The sequence below is a fragment of the Phodopus roborovskii genome, unplaced genomic scaffold (assembly GCF_943737965.1).
Source record: "Phodopus roborovskii unplaced genomic scaffold, PHOROB, whole genome shotgun sequence".
Classification (NCBI taxonomy): domain Eukaryota; kingdom Metazoa; phylum Chordata; class Mammalia; order Rodentia; family Cricetidae; genus Phodopus; species Phodopus roborovskii.
The window spans coordinates 27,109,056-27,132,888 of NW_026126459.1; the positions used below are offsets into that span (position 1 = coordinate 27,109,056).

Sequence of the window (23,833 nt, forward strand, 5' to 3'; positions counted from 1 at the left end):
GGAAAAGAATTTCTATTTTTGTTTCCACAGAAAATGAAAAGATGTGGATTCCTTCCAGAGTAATGTGGTTTGATCAAGCCAGACCACCTGAAAGAGACTAACAGGTGGTCCTACATTCAAAACAGCTGGACAAAGCAGCCTGACAGCCTACAGCCAGGATTTCTGAATCTTCTTCGAATCCCCCATGACAGCACCCCTTACCAGCAGGAAGTAGTTTGGAAAGAACATGCCCAAATTCCTAAATATTGTCTATAAATGTTTGTTTTCATTTAAATGGACTTGGTTATATAAAATAAAATAAAAAAATAAGTGATTTAAAAAAAAAAAGAAGAAGAGGGAAGGAATCCGGCTTTGTCTGCTCCCCACTCTTGCAGCGAGGAATGGCTTGCTCTTTCATGTTAATATTTTCTTATTTTATTTATTTATTTATTTATTCATGTAGCCTTGAAGGCCAGAAGAGGGCAACAGATCTCATTACAGATGGTTGTGAGCCATCATGTGGTTTCTGGGGATTGAACTCAGGACCTCTGGAAGACCAGATGGTGTTCTTAACCACAGAGTCATCTCTCCAGCCCTTATTTTGAGATGTCTTTTCTGGAGTTAACACTTTGCTTATCATAGCATTACTCTTTCTTCGGCTTAATATACCTACATGAGCCAGTCTCCTGTCCTGTCTTTGTCACAGGCCCTTTTGAACATACATACAAGGGTGCCACTTATGGTCAGTGTTTCCTTGAGTGACTTCTTTGGTGGAGAAACTGAAAACTTAGGACTTGTTTTGTAACTTCAATTATCTTTGATTTCATCTTCCTTCTTCCAATTCCAATCTTTGTTGAATGTTCTTTTTCACATTTTTCTGACTGGCTCTTTTACCCTTTGAAAGACACATCCAGCATTTTCCCCCCTTTCAATGGTACCTAATCTTTTGAGATCAATTTTATGACCCGGGGGTACTGACTCACATTCTGACTCAACTTGTGGAGGTTCACTTATTTGGTGGGCACTGGTCACAGACTTTGACTTCTGTGGCCTGGCTTGTTTCTGTAGCATATAGTGTTTTGTTGCCTTAACCATACAGTTACAATCAACTTCAGCTGACTATCTCATTGCTGTTTCCTGGAAATTTCCCTGTGGGTAAATCTTGCTGTGCCTTTCTATGTTTTGTCTTGTGAATACCTAGAAGATGGTGATGGATAGGAAAGTCTGTGTTGCAACCACAGTCAGTTCACTTTTGTCTTTGTGTACTTTTTTGCAGTACCTTCATAATCATGACAGATTCCTTTGTATTAAGGAGATATGAAATTGGTGAGACCTTTGTCCTTTTGCAATGCACCCCAATTGTCAAGTCTACTGTTCTTCCTATGTGTTTTGTATGCTGTTTGCCGTTTTGACATGGCTCCACACAACCTCTTTGTTTGCCATTTTCTCTGCATCTGATAATGCTGGAAATATTTGTTGGAATGGGGAAGAAGAGAGTGTACTTTATAGCCTTTCTTCATCTACTTGTACAGCTTAACACAAGATAATGTCAGCTGGAGAAGATTTAGGATTATACATTTTTCTTAAAACTTGAGATTCACTTGTATTGTCTTGTTCCTTCAGTTTGGGTGCATTAATATGCATATGTAGTTCTCTTCTGTGGAACTTCTGGGACAGAAGTAATTTTTGTGATTTCAAACTTATATCTGTGCCTTGACTGTCCATTACTTCTCTTTTACATGACTCTTCTCTCTGAGGTATATGTTGTTTTTGAACAATGGCCTTTTTATGTAGTTTCTCCTTTGGTTGATAGTCTCTGCAAAGCAGACTTTCTAAGTGTTAGTTTTGTGTCATTGAATTCTATTTTCTCAGGCAATTTGGGATGAAGCAGATGTGGTAACAAAGGGGAGAATTTAGTCAGCACTAAGCCTTGCTCACCTTGTTCATTCTACACCTTTATTTCTTGATATTTGTGAGTTATGATCTTTGCTATTTTCATTCCAGCTTTTTCCTTTTCCTCTGACATATGTTGTTTTTCATTTTGTAGACTAATTGAAGTATCTCCGGGAATTGGCTGTGTGTAAATGCCTCCTTCAGAATCTGACGATTTCTGGAAGTATCTCAAGGAAACAGAGGATCTTGTTAACATTGGAGTACATTCTTCCTTGACCGTGGCATTCACAGTAAGGATAGATTGGGGAGACATAGCAGTGGATGTCATAGTCAACTTCTTAGTTAATGCTACACCTAGCTCACTTCAATCTTATTTGACCTTTTCTCCTTGCTGTTTAGTTTTCCACTGAAGTTCACTCATATTCTGTATATGTAAAATAGGTTATTTCTTTGTTCCAATATATATCCTTGGCATGCATTATACTGTTTATATCCACATGCTGTTCTTCACCTTCCTTTTCTTTCTATGGCACGTGTTGTTTCAGTAATTTTATCTCACTGTAAACTTCTCTATCAGCTTCTCTATCTGTGCACCTAAAAATTTATTGAGTTGCAATTGTGAGATGGGTGATGCTATAATTGTATATGCCAGATCCACAAGTTTTTCCTCTGCAACTTCTTAATACTGAGTGTATGTGACCATGGTAATTTTTTTACCCTTTTATCCATTGATTTGATGATCTCTTTGTCTTTCATATTTTTATTTAAATATATTTTGATATTCTTACATATCGATCCCAGTTCCCTCTCCCTTCTTTTCTCCTCCCCTCCCTCCCTTGTTCCCTGACCCCCCTCCCATCCCATTCCCCACCCACTCCACAGGGAGGGTGAGGCCTTCCAGGAGGGATCATAAAAATCTGTCAAGTCATTTGGAGTAAGGTCTAGGCCCTCCCTCCTGTCTCTAGGCTAAGGGAGTATCCCTCCATGGGGAATGTGCTCTCAAAGTCCTTTTGTGCACCAGAGACACATACTGGTCCCACTGTCTGAGGCCCCTTAGACTGCCCAGGCCTTCCAACTGAGACCCATGTTCAGGGGGTCTGAGTTGGTCCAATGCTGGTTTCTCAGCTGTCAGTCTGGGGGTCCATGAGCTCCTCCTTGTTTAGGTCAGCTGTCTCTGTGGGTTTCTGTAGCCTGGTATTGGCCCCATCTCTTATCACTCCTCTGCATCTGGATTCCAGGAGTTTGGCTCAGTGTTTAGCTGTGGGTGTCTGCTTCTGTTTCCATCAGCTACTACATGAAGGTTCTAGGATGGCATATAAATCTCATTATCAGGGAAAGGCATTTAAGGTAGCCTTTCCATTGTTGCTCAGATTGTTAGTTGGGGTCAACCTTGTAGGTCTCTGGACATTTCTCTATAGTCAGTTTTCTCTTCAAACCTCTAATGGCTCCCTCTGTTTTGGTCTCTCTCCCTCTCTGTCTCTCTCTCTCTCTCTCTCTTTTTTTTTTTTTTTTTTTTTTTTTTTTTTGCTCTCATCTATTCGTCCCCCAACTGAATCTTCCTAATCCCACAGGTTCTCCTCTCCTCCCCTTCTCTTTCTCCTAATTCCTTCTCCACTCACTGCCCCCCCACTCCCAATATGCTCAGGAGATCTTGTTCCTTTCCCCTTCTGTGAGGGATTTTGTATGAATCTCTTAGGTTCTTCCTTGTATCCTAGTTTCTCTGGTGGTGTGGATTGTCAGCTGGTGATCTTTTGCTCTATATCTAAAATCCATAGATGAATGAGTACATACCATGTTCCTCTTTTTTGTGACTGAGGTACTTTTTGTACCTCACTCAGGATGGTTTCTTCAAGTTCTACCCATTTGTCTGCAAATTTCAAGATTCCATTGCCCCCCCTCCCCCTGCTGAGTAGTACTCCATTGTGTAAATGTGCCACATCTTTATCCATTTTTCAGCTGAGGGGCATCTAGGTTGCTTCCAGTTTCTTGCTATTACAAATAATGCTGCTATGTGTAATGAGTAAGGTTCTTCATGTGTTGGTTCTTTTCTGTTGCTTAGCACATTACCTGATGATTCCATGCATGTTCTTTTGTCTGACTCTGATATGTCTTTAGTCGGTGGTGGTAGAAAAGAAATTTGTGTTTCTCCTAATATATCTTCCTCTTCACTCACTCTAGTGTCTGACTTCAGGAAAGATGGAAAAGGCATAGAAGCTGCTTCCTTTAGAACTATCATTGTTGGTTCACTTTTGCCTTGCTTAGGTTCTTTCATTTGCACTTTAATATTTAATACTAAAAGGTGGCATGCTGTCATTAAAATGTGCAGGTGGGGATATTCTTGCTTTCAAAGTTATTATGTCTTTGGTGTTTTTAAATGTTACACTGAACTTTGCCTCATCATATAACTCTTGTATATTGGCTTTACTTATCACATTAGGTAGGCTAATGCCTTCATTTGAACATGCATGTGTGAGTTCCCCTGTACTGTACATGATGCCATAAGAAAATCTTCCTGTAGAGGAGACAATCCATGGTGATGAGCAGAAGGCATGGAAATATCATTCCTTGTTGCAAAAATATTGGACTCTCTAGGTTTTCCCTGTTTCTGTCCTGCCTTTTTTTTACTGCTTCCTCTTTCTGGGAATACTGTTCCCACTGACACTCAACACATGAGGAGGTGCAGATATCTTTGCTTGCAAAACTAGACCACTGGAGCATGTGGAACCATTAATGGCTGAGGTTTTTACTTCTTCCTATGCTGGATATTGTTTCCTCTTTTTAGCACATTTAGCAATTTGCTTTGTAGATATTACTTGCCCTATAGGCACTGATGCAGAAGCATCACTTTTTGTTACAACCACATTAGGGTGTCTTGCTCTTTACTGTTTCTGTCCTGTGTATTTATTATTACTATACTCCACCCATGAGACTTTTTCTTGCCCAGGATACTATGTTTATTCACACTGGACACACAGGGAGGTTCAAGTCTTTGCCTTGAAAATTGGGCCATTGGAGTGTGTCAAACCATCAATTGCTGATGTTGGTACTTCCTCTTCTTCCCGTAGTAGATGCAGTTTTCTTTTCTTCCCGTGATTAGAAATGACCTTTGAAGATACTACTTGCCCTACAGGCGATGATTCTTGTGGCATAGGATATAGCACAGGCTTTGCATTACTTCTGTTTCAACTACCTCTACATTGCCTAAATTAAAGGCATCCGAAGAAGTTATGACCATATTATTTGGTATTTTGTGACTAGTTTTGAATTCTTTGTATATTTTGGAGATCAGTCCTCTGTCAGATAATAATCCAATTAAAATATGGGGTACAGATCTAAACAGAAAATTCTCAACAGTGGAATCTCAAATGGCTGAAAGGTATTTAAGGAATTGCTCAACATTCTTAGCCATCAGGGAAATGCAAACAAAAAGAACTCTGAGATACCACCTTACACCTGTCAGAATAGCTGAGATCAAAAACACTAATGAAATCTTATGTTAGAGAGGGTGTGGAATAAGGGGAATAAGCATTCCAATTCATTGCTGGTGGGAGTGCCAACTTGTACAGTCACTGTAGAAATCAGTATGACAATTTCACAGAAAATTAGGGATCATCTTACCTCAGGACACTGTAATACCACTTTTGGGCATATACCCAAGGGAAGCACACACACACACACAACAAGAACATTTGCTCAAATACGTTCATAGCAATATTATTCACAATAGCCAGAACTGGGAAACAACCTAGATGCCCCTCAACCAAAGAATGGATAAAAAACATGTGGTACATTTACACAATGGATTATTACTCAGCAGTAACAAACAATGACATCCTAAAATTTGCAGGCAAATGGACAGAACAAAAAACAACAACAATAAAAACCCCCAAACAAAAACAAAACAAAATAAAATAACAACAACAACAAAACACCTTGAGTGAGGTAACCCAGACCCAGAAAGACAAATACAGTAAGTACTCACTCATAAGTGGATAATAAAGCAAAAGATACACAGCCTACAATCCACAACCCCAGAGAAGCTAGAACTCTCTTCCAGAAACAGATGAAAGCAGATGCAGAAATCCACAACTAAGCAGTGGGCCAAGCTCCTGGAGTACAATCAAAGTGAGGGAGGAGTGATAATATGAACAAAGGAGTCAAGACCATGATAGGGAAACCCACAGAATCAGCTGACCCAAGCAAGTGACTCCAGTCTGACAACTGAGGAATCTGCATAAGACCGACTAGACTCCCTGAATATAGGTGACAATGGCACATCTGGAACAATATATGAGGTTACTGGCAGTGGGTCCAAGATCTAATTCTAATGCACAAATTGACTTAGTGGAGTCCATTCTGTATATAGAGAGATAGCTTGCTCAGCTTAGACATGGGGTAGAGAGGTGCCTTGGCCCTGCCTCAACAAGATGATGGATTTACCAAAGGGTAAGTTGGAACTTGTGTCTTTGGGGCATATTACATCTTTTGTATGCACATTTTTTCCTCTATCCATCCATGTCTGTGACTCACAGTGCCACAGTGCTTCCTTTTTTTTTTTTTTTTTTTGCATTTGACTTACCATCATCCTCAGTCAACTCTGTTTGTTCAGTTTTTCCTGTTTCAAGCAATTTCTGGTGCTGTAATTGTGAATTAGCTGATTTTATGGTTCCTTGCCTCTCTTCTTCTCCTTCTGCTCTGTTAGACATCAGCTTATGAGGAGACTTAGAAGGAAGACACTTGGGAGCTACTTCCTCTTTGCTTTCCCCTTGTTGGTCTGCTTTCCCTGGCTCTGTACTGTTGGGGTTCAGATTCCTTTGAGTGCCACATTTGTGATTCCATGTCTCTTGCTCTCTATTTTCTGGACAGCCTTCCTCTTGTTCCTGGCCATCTGTACCTGCTTCTCCCTGCTCTCTACCCTCTGGATTCTTTTCATTTTCCTCCCTATCATCTTGACTGCGTTTCCCTTGGTTTGTGTAATTTAGACCCATTTTCTCTTGGTCTTTGCTATCATTATTAAAGTTCTGTTGGCTTTTTTTTTGTCCTGTCCATGCCCTCTTTCTTGATCTTCATTTTGTGGATCTATTTCTCCTTGCTCTGTAGAACTTGAAAATAAATCCTGGGAGAGTGTTTTATTTCCTTTGCAGCCCTTATCTGTGGTATGCATTGTGACTTTCTCACCAAATATTTTCACTTCATGCTCTGCTTTCTGTGGCATATGGTCCTCCCGTTTCAGTGTGGCACTAGTGCTATGACCCTTGGCCCACTCTTCACTTACTTCACCCAGTGTAGCTGATGAAGTCTGGAGTGATAATTCTGCCAGAGAGTATAGTGCTACTTCAGTTATAGCATCTGCTTTTTCTACCCTTGTCTCTGATTTTAAACAAGGAGAAGGCATCCACATGCTGGTACTTGTTTCAACCACATTAAGTTCATCTTTAACTTTTTTGTTAAAAAATTAAACCACATGCTGATACTGGTTCTGTGATATCTAACTGAATTTTCTGTGAAACTGATGTTTTTTTTCTTTCAAATGCATGTTTGTTTGTTTGTTTTTGTTGTTGTTTTGAGACAGGGTTTTTCTGTATTGCTTTGGAGCCTGTCCTGGAATTCACTCTGTAGACCAGGCTGGCCTCTAACTCACAGAGATCTGCCTGCCTCTGCCTCCCAAGTGCTGGGATTAAAGCCATGGGCCACCAACGCCTGGCCAAATGTGTTTTTTTTCCCAGGGTTTGTGTTCTCTTCTTTCTGGAATACATATTCTATGGAATATTTTCCATTGTTCAAGATGGTTCAAAGTTAGACTTTATATAAATTATTTCTCTTATACCTAATGGTCATTTGAACTTTGGGTGATGACTAGAAGATTGGGTTCTTACTTGCATAGCTGCCTCTCCATTTATCCTTGTGTTCACTTCAGAGTAAGGAAAGAATGTATGGAAAGTTTTTTCAATCCTTAATTTGTTTTTTTTTTTTTTTCCTGCATTTTTTTTTCTGCTTTTTCTTTAACATCAAATTGTAATCCCTGTAATGCTGATGACAATTTCTGTCTCAAAGCGAATCCCACTTCCTTGGGAGCCATTTGCAATCTATATTTCAATGGTATGTTTTGCTTTTTCAGTACTGCTCGAAATACCATCAGTTGGCTCCTGGTGCATTCCTATTGCAGATGATAATTCTGACAGTGCTGATGATCCAAGGCAGAAGTTTGTTTTTCCTTGTAAATATGCCTCCATTATTTTAGGGTCCCATTCCAGAAGAAGGAGCAGAATCCTCAGGTTTATTCTGAACTACATCTAGATTATTTTTATTGCCCTGGATAATTTTTTGTATTTTATTGTTCCATCATTGTTCCTTCCCATGTAGTAAGCATTTAAAAGGTGACTTTTTTTTTTTTCATTTTCAGTAACACATATGAGGTCTATTATATCTTTCAAATCTAGTGTTTTATTCTTATATTCTTTCCTTTATGGGAGGCACTTTAATTCTATTATCTTGTATAAGTTATCTCTACTAAATGCCTTTGAAAATGGCACTTTTCTGCCTTCCAGTAACAGCAAGTGCTTTAGCGGTTGGAAGCAGCTATTTAGTAGTCTTGACTTATTTTTTCCCACTTTTACCCTTGAATTCAAATTAAAGTGCAATAGAGATAGTAATGAAATAAAAGATTCCATCAGTTTCATATCTGATTTACTCAGTCCTTCTTATACTGTGGCCTTTCTCTCTCTTTTTCTTCTGGTGTGTGTGTGTGTGTGTGTGTGTGTGTGTGTGTGTGTGTGTGCGTGTGTGTGTGTGTGTGTGTGAAATAGTAAAGTTAATTTCTTTCTACTGGGAGGATAAGACAGTGATAATCCCTCTATCTTTAAGGTCTATTACTCCCTTCCTTTTATACCATTCTTTTCTCCCTGTAGTTCATGTTTTTCTTGTGTTACATTTCTTGAAATGCACATCAGTTATCTCTTTATCCAATTCAAAGTGAGGTAAAGGGGGTAGGAACACATGCTTTTATTTCAGCTGAACCTGGCTTGTCCTTTCCATGTTTTATGCATATCACTTTCTGTAGCACTACAGTTCTGCTTTATTGCTTGGAGTATATTCGGTGGAACTAATATGTGGAAGTACTATTTTCTTCCATTCTAGAGCTTTTCTCCCAGGGCATATTGTGTCTTTTATAACTCTGTATTCTATGTTACCCTTCTGTTTTTCATTTTCATGCAAAAACTGCATACACACTGAAAGACAGTGTAAGAACAGCGTAGGCAGACACACGTCTTGCTTCTTTTTGCTTGCTCTATGAGATGGTTCCTTTTTCCTGACTCTTGGCATGGATGAGCTACCATTTGACACTGACTTACTTATCTATTCCCCATCAGACAACTGCTTTGTTTTAGATGACAAAAGTCTTGGACATTTAGTTTTACTGCCTGACTCTAAAGGCAGTTTGATCTAGAATAACTGAGGGGAAAATTCACTCTGGTCTACATTCCACACACTGTACTTCGTTGATCTTTAGATAACAAATCTGGTTCCTTTGTCCTGCTTGACACTGCCTACTTTTGAAAATATTTCCTTTGTGTGAGGCTCTAAATGTGGCTGGATATAAGAGTACTTTTGGGAACATTATATATGCTCCTCCCAATTCTCGAGGGGAAATGACAGATTTGTTACTGTTTTTTTTCTTTGATCCTGTTGTTATGTTCTCCCTTTTCTGTATTTAAAGTGTGATAGTCCAGGTTATCTATTGCTTTTAGTGCTTTCTTTACCCCTGGTGTTGTAATTCAATGTATATCCATTAGGTTGTGAGTATTAGACACTGGAAAAGTCTCACATGCACTTTTGCAATGATCTGCTCCCCCTTTAGTGTGTAGGTTAATTCCTTCTAGAATCTTAACTTCACTTGATGCTTTTTCTACCACTGCGTTAAAAATCTTTGAATCTAGTGCTGCTTTTGCTGAAATTTGTTTCTGTGTATGTTCAGCCTGAAGTTGATACAATATACAAGATTTTTAAAAATTCCAGTATTTTTTCTTTATTCTGGGTAAAAATAGGTTTTGCCCTCAATTTTTTTAAATGTCCATTTTCTGTCTGTTTAATTTTAATGGATTATCGGCTGACTCAGCTTTCTCTTTTTTTCCTTGAGATTCATTTTGGCACCTAAGGCAAGGTCACCACTGCCCTTCCTTGTACTCAAGCTTGATTTTAAGTGAAGAGGAGCCCTCTGGTGGCAAGGTATAGAATTCAGAAGGATTTGAGGCCTGTGACCTGACTTTGCAGGGCCCCTCTGAGCTGTACCTGTTTTGTATAGATCTTCTAGATCTGTGCGGAGGAATGCCTGTGCTTTGGAACCAAGTTCTGTATCAGTTTCTCTTAATCCAGATAGATGGGGAATATTTTTATGTTATTATACATGCCCACTTCTTTAGCTACCTTTGTGTTTTCCAAGTGAAAGGACTCCGTAACTGGGCAGGCAATGGGCCCCAAGCCTACCCTCAAAGTGTTTTCTTGTCTAAGCAGTTCTTGCACCTTACATGTCTTTTTTTCTGGAAAGTATCCAGCTCCATGAGATATATGCCATGCCAATTGGAACTTGAAATATTCATCTTTTCAGGTCCTCCTCTTGTGGGCAGAATTAAAAGTGCATGTTTGATAGAATCTTTCATAACTTCTTGCTTTACTCTTTGTGCTGTCGAGAATTCAAGTTCTTTACCTGCTCTGGGTCTTTGAAACTAAAGCCTACCATAATTAGTTTCTCCAGTCTCTGGAACATGACATAGCATGCTTCTTTGTCCAAATGGACATTGGAGTTAATATGTCTAGATTCCTCTACCTTTTGGCCAGTCATTAACTCTGATCTTTATTTTGTGGGGTAATAGGTAGTAAAAGCATTTGGTGTTCTTTTTGCTTTATAGTATATACTGTTAATTTTCTGTTAGTGCTTGAATTTTTATCAATGGGCTGCACAGATAACCTTTTAGTTTCATTCAATGTTTTCTTCATTTCCAGCTGTGGAGGAATATATGGCCTTCATGGTTTGTCTTTCCCCTTTTACTCCTGTAAGATTTTTAATTTGAGATGCAATGTAGCCAGGAGCACAAAAAAAAAAAAAATCCCTTCCAAAGTAAATCTGCCTCAGTGTTTCCTTGGGGAAGCTTTTTCCGTGTCTTAGTGCTGTGTCTTAGTTCCTTTCTACAGTTATGGTCCTGCAATGTTTGGCAAATTTCCAGAAGCTGTATTCTTCACTTTCATTTTTATGCTTTTGTGATACAGGACACTTAATATGAAAGTTGTTCTCCTTTTGTTGTGACGTATAACTTTGAAGGAAGCTCATGTGTGTAAACACAGTCTATGCTTGTCCCTTGTACAAACAACCATTGCTGTCTCCACAATGTGGCCACACTCCTGTTTGCCTCTGTACCATCTCTTTGCCTGAACACACCACTGTTATTTATTGTGTTTCAGGTAGTAAATAATCTAGAAGCAGAATGGGATTCTTCATTGTTGTTTTTATGTCCTCCACTATTTCAATTGTTTTACCCCTCTACTTTTTTCTCCTCTTTTCCTACTCTTTAACAAGCAAGAGTAGTTTTTCAATACTTCTCAGAATGTGATCCACATATGAAGTATATTCTGCATTTGAGATTTTCTTCAGCTGTTGAGCTGAATTCTTTAATTTTGTCACTTATTTTTATGTTTTCCTTTGGCTCTTCAGTATGAGGTTGGTATGGTACATGAGAGGGAATGGATCTCAAAAGTGGATCTTTGAAAAGGTTTTGTTGCTGTACCATAATCCTGGCAATAAGCAATGATTTCTTTGGACTAATGCGTTATCCATTACTTTCCATTCCTCCTATCCTCTGTGGACTTGATGGTTTGATGTTTTTTGTTGTTGTTGTTATGAATTCATTTGTCATTCCAGAATTATGAAACTCATTCATAGTCTGAAGAATCATTCCTGGTCTCCGCATCCCTTGCTTTAGGGAATATTCCTGTTGCAGGGTGTCTGTGGGTCGATGTAGACGTTTGCTCCTCCTCTACTTCTTGAGGTAGCTAGCCCCAGGTTATCAGTTTCATCCTTCTGTGAAGTTAACTCAAAATTCATCTTTCTTCATAAATTTTCTAATTTGCAAGAGTGATGCTCTTTAACTTCTTCTGACTTAACCCAAAATTCTTGTGTAAATTGCTGGTGAATGTCCTTGAAAATGCAGTGATGATATGTCTCTTTAATATTTTCTTCTGGTTTCCTAGGTATCCATTCCTAGGTTCCATCAACACATCCTGATCATGACATTTGCTTGGTTGAATGGTTTCTCCAGAATTATCTATGGAAGAATGCTTTGTTTTCTCTCCTTCAACTTGCCCTTTTCCAGTTTTACACTGGCAAACTTTTTAACTGGGGGTATAAAGCATCTAGAGTCAAAATTAGCTTTTAGAATCAGGTTTTGTACATTTCTCCTCAGCTCTAATGTATTCTGGTTCTGCATGCTATGTCCTAGTTCTTTTTTATTGCTTCTGTCCTCATGTCCAAGAAGTAGAGGAACCGGTATTTTCTTTGCCTTCAGCTTTATTTGTTTGGCACACACAGTACTTTTCACATTTGATATTTTTGCTTTATCTTTCTGTCTTATGGTTTCAGGATGGGTTGTGTTATTGGCAGAAGAACTCCATGTAGGTCCTAAGATGTTAGGCTTTTCTGTTTCTTTGGAAGGGCAAAAGACTTGGACTTTGTTTTACAAACTGCTTTAAATTCATTGTTCTGCCTTTCAATTTGAAGAGTATGTATATTAGAGGAAAGAACAAACTCTTGGCTAAACTCCAACTTGTGCATTTCCTTCTTGATCTATTAAACAAATAGCTGTTTTCTGAAGCATGATACCCTTGCAGTGTGCACTGTGTTGGTAGAACGTACTTCTGATTTGGAAGGATAAGGTGGTCTCATTTGATCTACTCCAAATGGCAGCTGTCCAAACTCTTCTTCCCTCGTCACCTTTGCTTTGTCTAGGCAATTTTCTTTTGCAGATTCCTCATAATATCCCACATGTTGTGAGATGTCCCCATTTTTATATGTTGAATTGGCATACATGTATAGATGTATTTTATATCTCTATTTCACCTCACAATTATTTAATTTTATCTCCAAGATTCTAAAATCCTGTGTCTCATTTATGTTTATAGCAGCATGGTCACCACCATGAGGTGACTGTTAGCCTGCTGACTCCTTCATCTGTGAAGGTATACCTTCATGAGCTAATCCTGAACATAACACCAGTAGCACAGACACTGAGAATGACAGTTAATAAATGGGACCCCTGAAACTGAGAAGCTTCTGTAAGGCAAAGAACACAGTCAACTAGACAAAACCGCAGCCCACAGAATGGGAAAAGATCTTTACCAACCCCACATCTGACAGAGGGCTGATCTCCAAAATATACAAAGAACTCAAGAAGTTAGTCACCAAAACACCAAATAATCCAATTAAAAAGTGGGGTACAGAACTAAATAGAGAATTCTCAACATAAGGTCTAGAATGGCTGAAAGACACTTAAGAAAGTGCTCAACCACCTTAGTCAACATGGAAATGCAAATCAAAACAACTCTGAGATACCATCTTACTCCTTTAAGAATGCTGGAGAGGATGTGGAGAAAGGGGAACACTCCTCCACTCCTCCATTGCTGGTGGTAGTGCAAACTTGTACTGCCACTTTGGAAATCAATATGGTGGTTCCTCAGGAAAATGGGAATCAGTCTACCATAAGAGCCAGCAATTCCACTCTTAGGCATATACCCAAAAAATGCACATTCATGCAATAAAGACATCTGTTCAACTATGTTCATAGCAGCATTATTTTTAATGGCTAGAACAACCTAGATGCCCCTCAACTGAAGAATGGATAAAGAAAATGTGGTACATTTACATAATGGAGTACTAATCAGCAGAAAAAAAAAAACAATGGAATCTTGAAATTCACAGGCAAATGAATGGAACTGGAAAAAAACAAAAACATCCTGAGGTAACCCAGTCACAAAAAGAGGAACATGGTACGTGCTCACTCATATATGGATTTTAGACATAAAGCAAAGGATCACCAGCCTACAAAGAAACTAGGAAACAAGGAGGACCCTAGAGAAACATACAGAAGGGGAAAGGGACAAGATCTCCCGAGGAAACTGAGAGCAACAGGGGAGGGGAGAGGGAGTTAGGAGAAAGAAAAGGGGAGAAGAGGAGGAGAGAGGAGAACATGAAGGAGCAGGAAGATTGAGTCAGGGGAAGGATAGAGGACAGCAAGAAAAGAGATATCATAATAGAGGGAGCCATTATAGGTTTAAAGAGAAATTTGGCACTAAGGTCCAGAGACCTACAAGGATGACCCCAACTAATAACCTAAACAATAGTGGAGAAGCTATCTTAAATGCCCTTCCCTGATAATGAGATTGAAGACTACCTTATATGCCATCTTAGAGCTTTCATTCAATAGCTAAGGGAAGCCGAGGCAGACACACACAGCTGAACATTGAGTCAAACTCCTGGAATCCAGTTGCAGACAGGGAGGAGTGATGAGCAAAGGGGTCAAGACCAGGCTGGAGAAACCCAAAGAAACGGCTGAGCTGAGCAAGGGGGAGCGCATGAACCCCAGACTAATAGTTGGGAAACCAGCATAGGACCCATCCAGTCTGAATGTGGGTCTGGGCAGTGTATGGGACCTCTGACAGTGGAACCAGGATGTACCCCTAGTGCACAAACAGACTTCGGGAGCCCATGCCCCATGAATAGATACTCTCTTAGCCTAGAGACATGGCGTGGTGGGGGGTCTAGTCCCTACTCCAAATGACTTGACAGATTTTGATGATCCCTTATGAATAGCCTCACCCTCCCTGGATGGAGGATGGGATGGGGGAGCCAGTGGGGGAATGGGAGGATGGGAGAGAGAGGAAAGTGGAATCAAAATGTAAAATAAGAAAAAATATTAAATAAATTTTTTTAAAAAAAAATTAGAACCACCTTTGTCAACAGAATCATCATACTCTGCTATGCCTTCAACTGGTGACTCCCTTGGTACTCCCAAGACTATATCTGTTTTGAATGTACTTTTCCCATTAGAGTTTGTTAATATGAAGGGAATAGTGTTTAGAAGTACATCAGTTATGTTTTAACTGAGCCATATTGCTTTAATTTTGGCTCTTAATTTAAATTTCTTTTTATGGTTTGTGATAATTATCTTTGAATTTGATGGCTTCTATTTTTTCATAGTTGAAAATCTCTTATTTAACGTAATTTCTTTTTTATTTAAATTAAAAACAATCTTATCTTGCATACCAATCTTGGTTCCCTCTCCCTCCCATCCTCCCCTCCTCCCCAGGAAGGGTGAGGCCTCCCATGGGGGTCATCAAAGTCTGTCACATTATTTGGGACAGGGCCTAGGCCCTCTCCTCTGTATCTAATCTAATAGGGAATGGGCTCCTAAAGTCTTTTACCCCACTAAGAATAAATACCGGTTCCACTGCCAGAAACTCCATAGACTGCCCTGGCCTCCAAACTTCATGTTTGGACAATTTTACTGTGCTTACCTGGCTTTTAAAGTCAGATAAAACAGGTATGAAAAAATTGTAAGGTCCCAATGTGGCTAAGTTTGCTTGGAACTCTGACTTTTCCTCTGCCATTGATCTTTGAGGTATTCTGTTAGAAAAAGCAGCCCTTTCTGCTGTATCAAGTGATGACAGTTCATCAGTTATGAATTTGAGTGAACAACTCTCAGAGTCTTCAATAGCGTAAAGTAGTGCTTCTTCCACACATTCAACCTATTTCAATTGGTGTTTACTATTATGGTGCCCTTTCTTTCTATGGACTCTTGTATAGTGCCTTGTAATATTAAGTAGCCCTGAAGCTTGCCTTTCTTGGGACATTATATCTCTTTTTCCTGGAAACTCTAATATGCAACTCTCACATTTGCATTCAGCTGACACAGGCTGGGCTCCTGTAATGGTTCCAAAGATGTTAAGTCCTTTTGATTCTGTGCTTTTTGTTCAGAAATGGGATAGTCACATTTTCTCCTGGGATTTTCATCCCAGGTGTTATTACACGGTATGGATCCAATCTTAGAATCCTCTGTATTTAGAAGAGAAGACATTACACCCACCATGCTATTTTGTAAATTATTCACATTGACTGGCTGTGTTTGCCCATCGTATAGAACTTCCTCTAACTCTGGATAAGTTGCTGAATTAATCAGCTGTAAACCAGATTGCACAGAATTAGGCCCTGCCATATTCTGAGGACTGAAACCAAAATGTTAGGAAGTCAGTGGGCCCTCTTCATCACCTTGACCTTTTATATCTTTGGTTTGAGGAAGTATCCTTGTCCATGTGGTGTGTACACCGAGCTCTCTCTTCATGTTCTGATTGGTTGTGAAGCTCAGGACTAAGACTCATTTTCCACATCACAACCCTATCTTGTATCCCACCACATGTGTTCAGATCAAGAGACATAGGCATAGGGGAAAAGATGGCATTTAGGGACGAACCTGCCATGAGTTTTCCTTGTTTTGGTGTTCCACATCCTGCAGTAGTGTCTGAGAGATTGCTGCCTTCCTTGTTTTGACAGATAGACAACTGTTAACCATTTCATTTCCCATGTTCATGAGTTTTAAATTCTCTCTTTTGATGTAGGTGTGGAGAAATTCAAAGACTCTTAACGTTGTTTCTGCCAGTTCCTGGGTTAATAATATTTTATTTTTCTCTGCTGTTGGATCATTCAATACTATTACATTAAGACTATCAGGTATGACACTAGAATATATTAATTCAGAAATCTGTGATTTTAGGGTCTTTGGAAGTAGATTTTTTTTCTATGATCACACTGTGAAATAGTTAATACCTTGGAGACAGATGTTGTCCTTCCTTTCATAGTTACACCAGTTGAACATATTTTACCTTGTAAGGCTTTGAATGTAGATACTTTGCCTTTCCTTTTAGATCTTAGTACATTGGGGGCTGAGAGATTCAAAGAGTCTGTAATGGTTGCTTGTAGGTCATTGTTAAACCCTTCTCTTTCCAATCTATCCCAACTTTCAGTTCTGTGCATGAGTCCCATCAGCAGGGATGCCATTTTTTTTTTTTTTGTTCTATTAGTGTTAACCTCATCCATTTGTGATTCTTTGATCATAAAGGAGGAACCTTTGAACTTGATGTACACATGGCACACTGTGTTAGACCTGCTGCCTGACTTGGCTGTGGAATGTCCTGTTCCACAATGGACAGAATGGTCTTCCCTCTTTGTTTCCTTAATTTGTGAGAGTTAGGATCCCTGCGTTGATGGGAACAAAGTGCACAATGTTGGCTATACTGTGGGAATGACTTTAATAATGTGTCATCACCATTTTCCTTTTCTTCTTTATCTTGAAGATCAATTTCTTTGAAGTCATCTAAAGCAACCTTCCCTTCATGAAGTGGTATCTCTGACTTCCTTGGTATAGAACAGTAGAACAGTTTTGTTTTTGCTTGGTGTGCCCTCTTCTGTTTCTATCTTGCTGCTCATATTAATATCCAGTGCAACATCTGTCAAATCGGATGTTTCATCTAGACATTTCCCCCCTGGATACATGCCTTTCACTTTGGTTGAGTCACATTTCAATTCCCCATTATGGGTTGGATGTGTGCATGAGGCTGAGAACTCCCTCACCACCTTTTCACTGTCTGCAGCCTGTCCCTAGTGTCGTCTTTCATCAGACAGATCGCATTCTCCTTCAGATAGTGCACCATCCTTGGTTTCCCCAAACGTTAGAGGGGAAACAGTGACACAGCCCTCTAGCTTTTCTAGTTGAAGTTCATCTGGGATGGGGAATAGAGTAGAACAGGAAATAATTTCTGATGGGGTTTGTGCTTGTACCTGAGTAATTGTTCTCCCTACTTGGTTCAGTTGTTTATCTGATCTAACAAAGTCATGGTCTTTTTCTTGATACATATCAAATATAAGGCTGGGGCTGTTTTCTGAGATCAGGAAATGTTCTGGTTCCTCTTCTCTTTCCTCTTCATACTTCTTCATGCTAGAGGAACTACTCAAATAGCAGAACCTAGACAGTGTGTTTCTTACATCTGCTGATTTCTCTTGCATTCATTGTATAAGATCAATACTTCTTATTCTCTGCTTATCTGTCCATGGTTTTGAATTGCTAATTTTTCGGTTGGGAAAGATATACCTTGGAGTGAATGAAGTCCAAACAGGCACCTGCTATGTTAACCCTCTGCTGCTGTGGATATTTCATTTCTTTGTGGTTTGGGTTTTTTGTTTTGTTTTGTTTTTTGTTTTCTGTTTTGTTTTTTGCTATACTTACAGTTAACTGACTGTGAAATAGATGGTTTTATTTCCCTCATGGTTCTGTATCTCTGTCTCACTGCTGATCTTAGTGCTTTTCTCTTCCCTTATGTCTAGAAACAAAGGGTCTTGTAACGGAATCAGAAGACAGCAGGAATGTCTCTGAATCTTTTTCTGTAGTTTACAAATCTCGTTCATGTTCAGAGTTTTCATCAGATTCTAAATCATCTGTCATATTTGTAAATTCACCAGATGAAGAGGTCTCTGCTGCAGAAGATAAAAATTTTAGGAATTAGAGGGAAGTTTATGCCATTTTTTGTTTTGGTAGTTTTCTGTAATCCTTCACCTTGGATGAGAGCCATTTGTAGGCTGGTCTCCAAAGCACTTTTCAGGGAATTTTTTGGCACTTTACACCCAGACAGCAGGTTGTTCTTGACTTAAGAGATGCATGATGGGTCTGGCTCATTTGTGAGAGTGTCCTTCCTTTGATCTGCATCAGCCCACTAGTGTTTGCCATGCTGTGGAAATACCTGCAAAAAAGATTTCTGTTTCACTTCTTGAATTTTTTTTCTCTATTGTAGAATGCACTACTTTCAGCAATGCAATCAATGTTTTTAACATTCAGGTAAAAATGCATTTAGCTTGAGAAACCACCATACTGGTTTAAAAAGTGGCTGGACAAGTTTGCACTCCCACCAGCAGTGGAGGAGTGTACCCCTTTCTCCACATCCTCTCCAGCATAAACTATTGTTGGTGTTTTTGATTTCATCCATTCTGACAGGTGTATGATGGTATCTCAGAGTTGTTTTGATTTGCATTTCCCTGATGGCTAAGGATATTGAGCAATTTCTTATGTGTCTTTCAGTCATTTTAGATTCCTTTATTGAGAATTTAGTTCCGTATCCCAGCTTTTTGGGGGAGGTTGAGACAGGGTTTCTCTGTATTGCGTTGGAGCCTGTCCTGGAACTATCTGTATAGACGAGGCTGGCCTCAAACTCACAGAGATATGCCTGTCTCTGCCTCTCCAGTGTTGGGATTAAAAGCTTGTGCCACCAACACCCTGGCTTCTGTACCCCACTTTTTAATTGGATTATTTGGTGTTTTGGTGACAGCCACTTTGGAAATCAGTATGACAGTTTCTCAGGAAGATGGGAATCAAGTCTACCTCAAGATCCAGCAATTCCACTTTTAGGCATGTACCTAAAGGATGCATATTTAATATGCTTTACTTCCTGTATTTATTTTTATCTAGTAGTTTCTTTTGCTTTAGTGCACTGTGACTACAATTTATTGTCAGTGTGCCTTCATTGGCTTTTAAGTTATTACATATTTCCATATCAAAGGGTTCAGAAATGGTAGCCTGCATAGTATTATGGTAGGGATCTGACATCCTTTCATCTTGATGTCTATTTTTTTATTGCTACTAGGGTCCCAATTCCAGCTTCTCACTATCACTTGGGTTACCACATTCTGTAATATATAAATCCTTCAGATTTATGCTTCCTGTAATCATTTGAATATTTATGTCTTTTAATTCACGTTTGTTATGCTTTTAGGATCTCAGGGAAAATCAATTGATACCTGGAAAGTTCAGAACAATTTCCACTGGATTTTTGGCATCTCCACACCATCTTTGGAAAAGTACCTTCATATCTTTGGTATACTGACTGTTACCTCCTCTGCACTCCCTGTACTTTGTATGTCCTTCTGTGCATTCTTTCCTGTTTGATTCTATTTGGAGTAATGAAACATCTTCCTGTGCAGAGTCTGATGACAGTCCTGAAAGCCCCTCCTGGTCAAATGTCTGACGAACTGAGTCTTCACTAGACTCCTTGCTCTCTCTGTTTGTTTCAAATACTGAACAAGGAGCTGCCAGTTCATGAGTGTTAACCATGAACAAGTATTCTATGTTTTCAATAATGCCCAGCCTTTCTCTATCCATAGAACATGTATAATTGCTTTTCTCTGTGTCTTGTGACTTTATTTTGCTCCTGCAGAAAATGTTCATGTCGTATTAAGTCTGGAATGATTGCCATTAGACTTTTTAAGAAATATTTTTTAATATGGGGGATAATAAGCTTAGAGATGAAAATAAGATGCAATGCTATATCTGACATTTCCCTTTGGTGCGCCATTTTCTTCTTCTTTCATCTTAACCATCTCATTTTCTGAAGTATGACATACTATGATTGGAAACACCTGAACGAAGAGGTTTTCTTTGCTTTGGGAAGTGGAACTTTTGCGTTTTCTTTCATTGTCTGATATCTTTCTCCTGTTTCTCTTCTCTTTAATTGTAGACAAAAAACACACTGAACTGTATGCAAAATACTGGTTTGATTCCAATGAACCCATTGGTTGTCGGCCTGGTGTTCTTTGGTTGTGGCATAGCTTCAGCCAGTGAATTTGAACTTAATAGAAAATCAGCATTCTGAAAAACACTATTTTTCCCTATAAGTAAATGGTTACTCTTGTTTTGGTCATTAAAATAAACAGAACGTCGATTTTCGCTGAAATGTTTATCAGACTCTATGCCCTTGGTTGAATCTTCTGTTTCAACAATACATGGAATGTACTTGAAATGTTGGCTCTTAACTTTATGGTTTGTTTGTTGGGTCTGGAAGGAGTCTTGTGTGCTGCTAAAAAATGGCAGTCTCATAACATCTAGAGGCTGAATGAAACTAGGTTGGCTACTGACTGGTTCTTGGTTGTGAATACATTGTTGGGTTTGGCTAGTAAACTGTTCTTCATGAATCAACTGACTCTGCATAGCATTTTAGTCCAGGAAAGTATCTGGTGCTTCAGAAGGAAGAGGTTCTTCATTAGGATGTTGATAATGGATCAATGGTTCCTGAGATCTGGGGTGCAGACAATCAGCTTACCTCCCTGACATAGCTTTAGGGTTCACAGGGATCTTCTGTCTCACATTTTCTTCCACATGCCTATTTTTCTTGCTAGAAAGAAATAAAGGGCAGGAAGGCATGGTGTCACATTGAGATCCTTAGCTCTTGTAAATTTAAAAGTGCTCTGAAAACTGACAGCATCAGGAAATTATTGAAAATAAATTATTGGAGGAAAATTTTATTGTTTGATATTCACTTTGTAGATATTTTCTGTGAAAGGATCTTATGAATTTTTTTAACTTCTGAGTAAAACATTGACAAATATGTACTGGTCACACATAAAGATGAGTAACTCTAAAAAAAATGGCTTCCTTGGTATTCATATTCATTGGATGTAAAGGTTCTTTCTTAGTGTTATCTGCTGTCTCCTCCGATGGGAGACTGGTTATTACTCTTCCTGAAAAGGTTTAAACTCTGTACATAAGAAAACCATGCATGTGAGCTGTAATTTAAAATAAGCATATTATAGGGTCTTATTCTAGACTTAAGGAAAATCTATCATAGTTAAAGACATATGTGTTTACAAACAAAAAATAAAGGAAAAGCTACCATTCAGATTGCCAAGGAAGTCATCATCTCATCATTTCCCTTATTAGACTAATCAGTTGATAAAGTGAAGAAAAGCATTTGTTTAAGAGAGTAGGATAATTTCTTTCTCAATTTCTCTAAAAGTGTTTTTAAAAGCAATGAGCCAAAGAGTGAAGATTATATGCATTAAAAAATATATATATTTCCCTATCCACTCCCAATATGCTCAGGATATCTTGTCCCTTTCCCCTTCTGTGAGGGACCTTGTATGAATCTCTTAGATTCCTACTTGTATCCTAGTTTCTCTGGCAGTATGAATTATAGGCTAGTGATCCTTTGCTCTATGTCTAAAATCTATAGATGAGTGAGTACATACCATGTTCCTCTTTTTATGACTGGGTTACCTCATTCAGGATGGTTTCTTCAAGTTTTATCCATTTGCCTGTGAGTTTCAAGATTCCATTTTTTTTTCTGAAGAGTAGTATTCCATTGTGTAAATGTGCCATATCTTCTTTATCTATTCTTCAGCTGAGGGGCATCCAGGTTGCTTCCAGGTTCTTGCTATTACAAATAATGCTGCTAGAAATACAGATGTCTTTGTTGCATGGATGTGGATTATTTGGGTAAAGAAAAGGGGAGGAGAGGAAAGGACATGGAACTAGGAATAGTGAATCAGGGGAGGAATAGACAAGAAGGAAAAAGAGAGAAAGAGAGAGAGAGAGAGAGAGAGAGAGAGAGAGAGAGAGAGATTCCATAAAAGAGGGAGCCATTAAAAGTTTGAATACCGACTCTAGAGAAGTGTTCAGAGACCTACAAGACTGACTCCAACTAACAATTTGAGCAATAGTGGAAAGGCTACCATAAATGCCTTACCTGATAATGAGATTGACAACTAACTTATCCACCATCTTAAAGCCCTCATCTAGTAGCTGATGGAAAGAGAAGCAGATACCCACAACTAAACACTGAGCAGAACTGGAATCCAGATGTAGAGAGGGAGGACAAGACCAGGCTACAGAAACACATAGAAACACCTGACCTGAACAAGGAGGAACTAACGGCCCCCCCAGACTGGTGGCTGGGAATCCAGCCTGGGACTGACTCAGCTAGAAGGCCTGGGCAGTCTAAGGGACCTTAGCTGAGCTGTGGTGCCCAGTACATGCTCCAAAATTATAATACAACATGTATATACTGGAGAAAGAAACACAGCAGATTGACATTTCTCCTTGGAGCTACCAGGACTAAAACAACAGTTTCAGAGGGTTAGTCTGTAGTGAGAGCATGACAGCAGGCAGCTAGGCACAGCACTGAAGGAGTAGTTGAGTTTACACTTGATCCACAGGTTCTTGGCAGAGAGAGTATGAGTGGCGCTGGTGTGGCTTTCAAACCTCAGAGCCCATCCCCAGTGACACACCTCTTCCAACAAGGACTCACCTTCTAATCCTTCCTAAATAGTCTAAAAATTAGGAACCAAACATTCAAATATCTGAGCCTATGGGGGACATTCTTATTAAAACCACCACAGCATATTTCATCATGTTCCTCAGAATGGCATGCAATTTAAATGTCATGAATTGTTTATTTATTAGAATTTTCTATTGAATATTTCCAACTGTAGTTGGTCTCAATGACCTGAAACCATGGAAAGCGAAACTTTAGATTAGAGCTGATTGCTGCATCTTTCCTTAAAGCACACTTAAGAATTAGCGCCTGCCTATGCAGGAAGGAGGGAATAATAGCACGCAGAGGGCAAAGCTAAAAATCACTGTCCTTGGTTTTGAAGTTTCCTCTTTCCTGTTAATCTTCTAGCGAGCATTGGAGACAGTGCAGCTCTTGTGCTGATAGCTGTGGTGTCTCAGACAGTCCTTTGGGTGTCTGACAGCACCATGGTGTTTCCCCAGTTTGCAATGGCAATCCCACTGCCAGATACTCTTGATAAGGATCCTACTAACCTGGAACCTCAGCACGCTGTTTCTGTTTCTTGAGAAACTTAGGGCTTAAATTCCTAGGACCAATGGAATAACAAAGCAATTAGACTTTCAATTTTATTACATTTGAAATATGAAAGAAATGAGACTATCAATCTCCAGGTTCATTCTGCACAGAAATGAGTGATCTATAGGAAAATAACAGTTTGTGTGTTGCTGTGAAACACTTGTGTACACTGTGTGAATACATGTCCCTCTGAATGATTTAATAATCAAGCTGACTGGCCAATTGCTGAACAGGA

At 39.2% G+C, this 23,833-nt stretch overlaps 1 protein-coding gene across 1 annotated transcript in view; it reads right to left on the bottom strand.

The window, feature by feature from the left end:
• Ccdc168 (coiled-coil domain containing 168) overlaps nucleotides 1–21,476 on the bottom strand; it is a gene marked incomplete at its 5' end in the record, with an annotated part of 32,941 nt that extends 11,465 nt beyond the window's left edge. The window contains 72 exon segments of the mRNA XM_051190164.1: nucleotides 706–1,136; nucleotides 1,139–1,194; nucleotides 1,196–1,252; nucleotides 1,254–1,386; nucleotides 1,389–1,771; nucleotides 1,773–2,339; nucleotides 2,341–2,450; nucleotides 2,453–2,541; nucleotides 2,544–2,650; nucleotides 3,897–4,046; nucleotides 4,498–4,784; nucleotides 4,787–4,856; nucleotides 4,858–5,035; nucleotides 5,038–5,073; nucleotides 6,452–6,835; nucleotides 7,578–7,658; nucleotides 7,661–7,795; nucleotides 7,798–7,973; nucleotides 7,975–8,127; nucleotides 8,129–8,262; nucleotides 8,265–8,575; nucleotides 8,648–8,814; nucleotides 8,816–8,856; nucleotides 8,858–8,922; nucleotides 8,925–9,304; nucleotides 9,306–9,355; nucleotides 9,357–9,417; nucleotides 9,419–9,534; nucleotides 9,537–9,875; nucleotides 9,877–9,941; nucleotides 9,944–10,001; nucleotides 10,004–10,266; nucleotides 10,269–10,407; nucleotides 10,410–10,630; nucleotides 10,633–10,717; nucleotides 10,720–10,902; nucleotides 10,904–10,966; nucleotides 10,968–11,067; nucleotides 11,069–11,186; nucleotides 11,189–11,335; nucleotides 11,338–11,540; nucleotides 11,542–11,900; nucleotides 11,903–12,161; nucleotides 12,163–12,562; nucleotides 12,565–12,680; nucleotides 12,682–12,746; nucleotides 12,749–12,903; nucleotides 12,906–12,975; nucleotides 12,977–13,024; nucleotides 15,358–15,827; nucleotides 15,830–16,203; nucleotides 16,205–16,430; nucleotides 16,433–16,706; nucleotides 16,709–17,034; nucleotides 17,037–17,376; nucleotides 17,378–18,056; nucleotides 18,058–18,138; nucleotides 18,173–18,284; nucleotides 18,287–18,461; nucleotides 18,463–18,737; nucleotides 18,740–18,804; nucleotides 19,376–19,412; nucleotides 19,415–19,804; nucleotides 19,807–19,892; nucleotides 19,894–20,159; nucleotides 20,161–20,332; nucleotides 20,334–20,546; nucleotides 20,548–21,151; nucleotides 21,154–21,221; nucleotides 21,223–21,303; nucleotides 21,305–21,425; nucleotides 21,428–21,476. Coding sequence (XP_051046121.1) covers nucleotides 706–1,136; nucleotides 1,139–1,194; nucleotides 1,196–1,252; nucleotides 1,254–1,386; nucleotides 1,389–1,771; nucleotides 1,773–2,339; nucleotides 2,341–2,450; nucleotides 2,453–2,541; nucleotides 2,544–2,650; nucleotides 3,897–4,046; nucleotides 4,498–4,784; nucleotides 4,787–4,856; nucleotides 4,858–5,035; nucleotides 5,038–5,073; nucleotides 6,452–6,835; nucleotides 7,578–7,658; nucleotides 7,661–7,795; nucleotides 7,798–7,973; nucleotides 7,975–8,127; nucleotides 8,129–8,262; nucleotides 8,265–8,575; nucleotides 8,648–8,814; nucleotides 8,816–8,856; nucleotides 8,858–8,922; nucleotides 8,925–9,304; nucleotides 9,306–9,355; nucleotides 9,357–9,417; nucleotides 9,419–9,534; nucleotides 9,537–9,875; nucleotides 9,877–9,941; nucleotides 9,944–10,001; nucleotides 10,004–10,266; nucleotides 10,269–10,407; nucleotides 10,410–10,630; nucleotides 10,633–10,717; nucleotides 10,720–10,902; nucleotides 10,904–10,966; nucleotides 10,968–11,067; nucleotides 11,069–11,186; nucleotides 11,189–11,335; nucleotides 11,338–11,540; nucleotides 11,542–11,900; nucleotides 11,903–12,161; nucleotides 12,163–12,562; nucleotides 12,565–12,680; nucleotides 12,682–12,746; nucleotides 12,749–12,903; nucleotides 12,906–12,975; nucleotides 12,977–13,024; nucleotides 15,358–15,827; nucleotides 15,830–16,203; nucleotides 16,205–16,430; nucleotides 16,433–16,706; nucleotides 16,709–17,034; nucleotides 17,037–17,376; nucleotides 17,378–18,056; nucleotides 18,058–18,138; nucleotides 18,173–18,284; nucleotides 18,287–18,461; nucleotides 18,463–18,737; nucleotides 18,740–18,804; nucleotides 19,376–19,412; nucleotides 19,415–19,804; nucleotides 19,807–19,892; nucleotides 19,894–20,159; nucleotides 20,161–20,332; nucleotides 20,334–20,546; nucleotides 20,548–21,151; nucleotides 21,154–21,221; nucleotides 21,223–21,303; nucleotides 21,305–21,425; nucleotides 21,428–21,476 — 13,848 coding nt within the window.
• Between the last annotated feature and the right edge of the window lie 2,357 nt (nucleotides 21,477–23,833).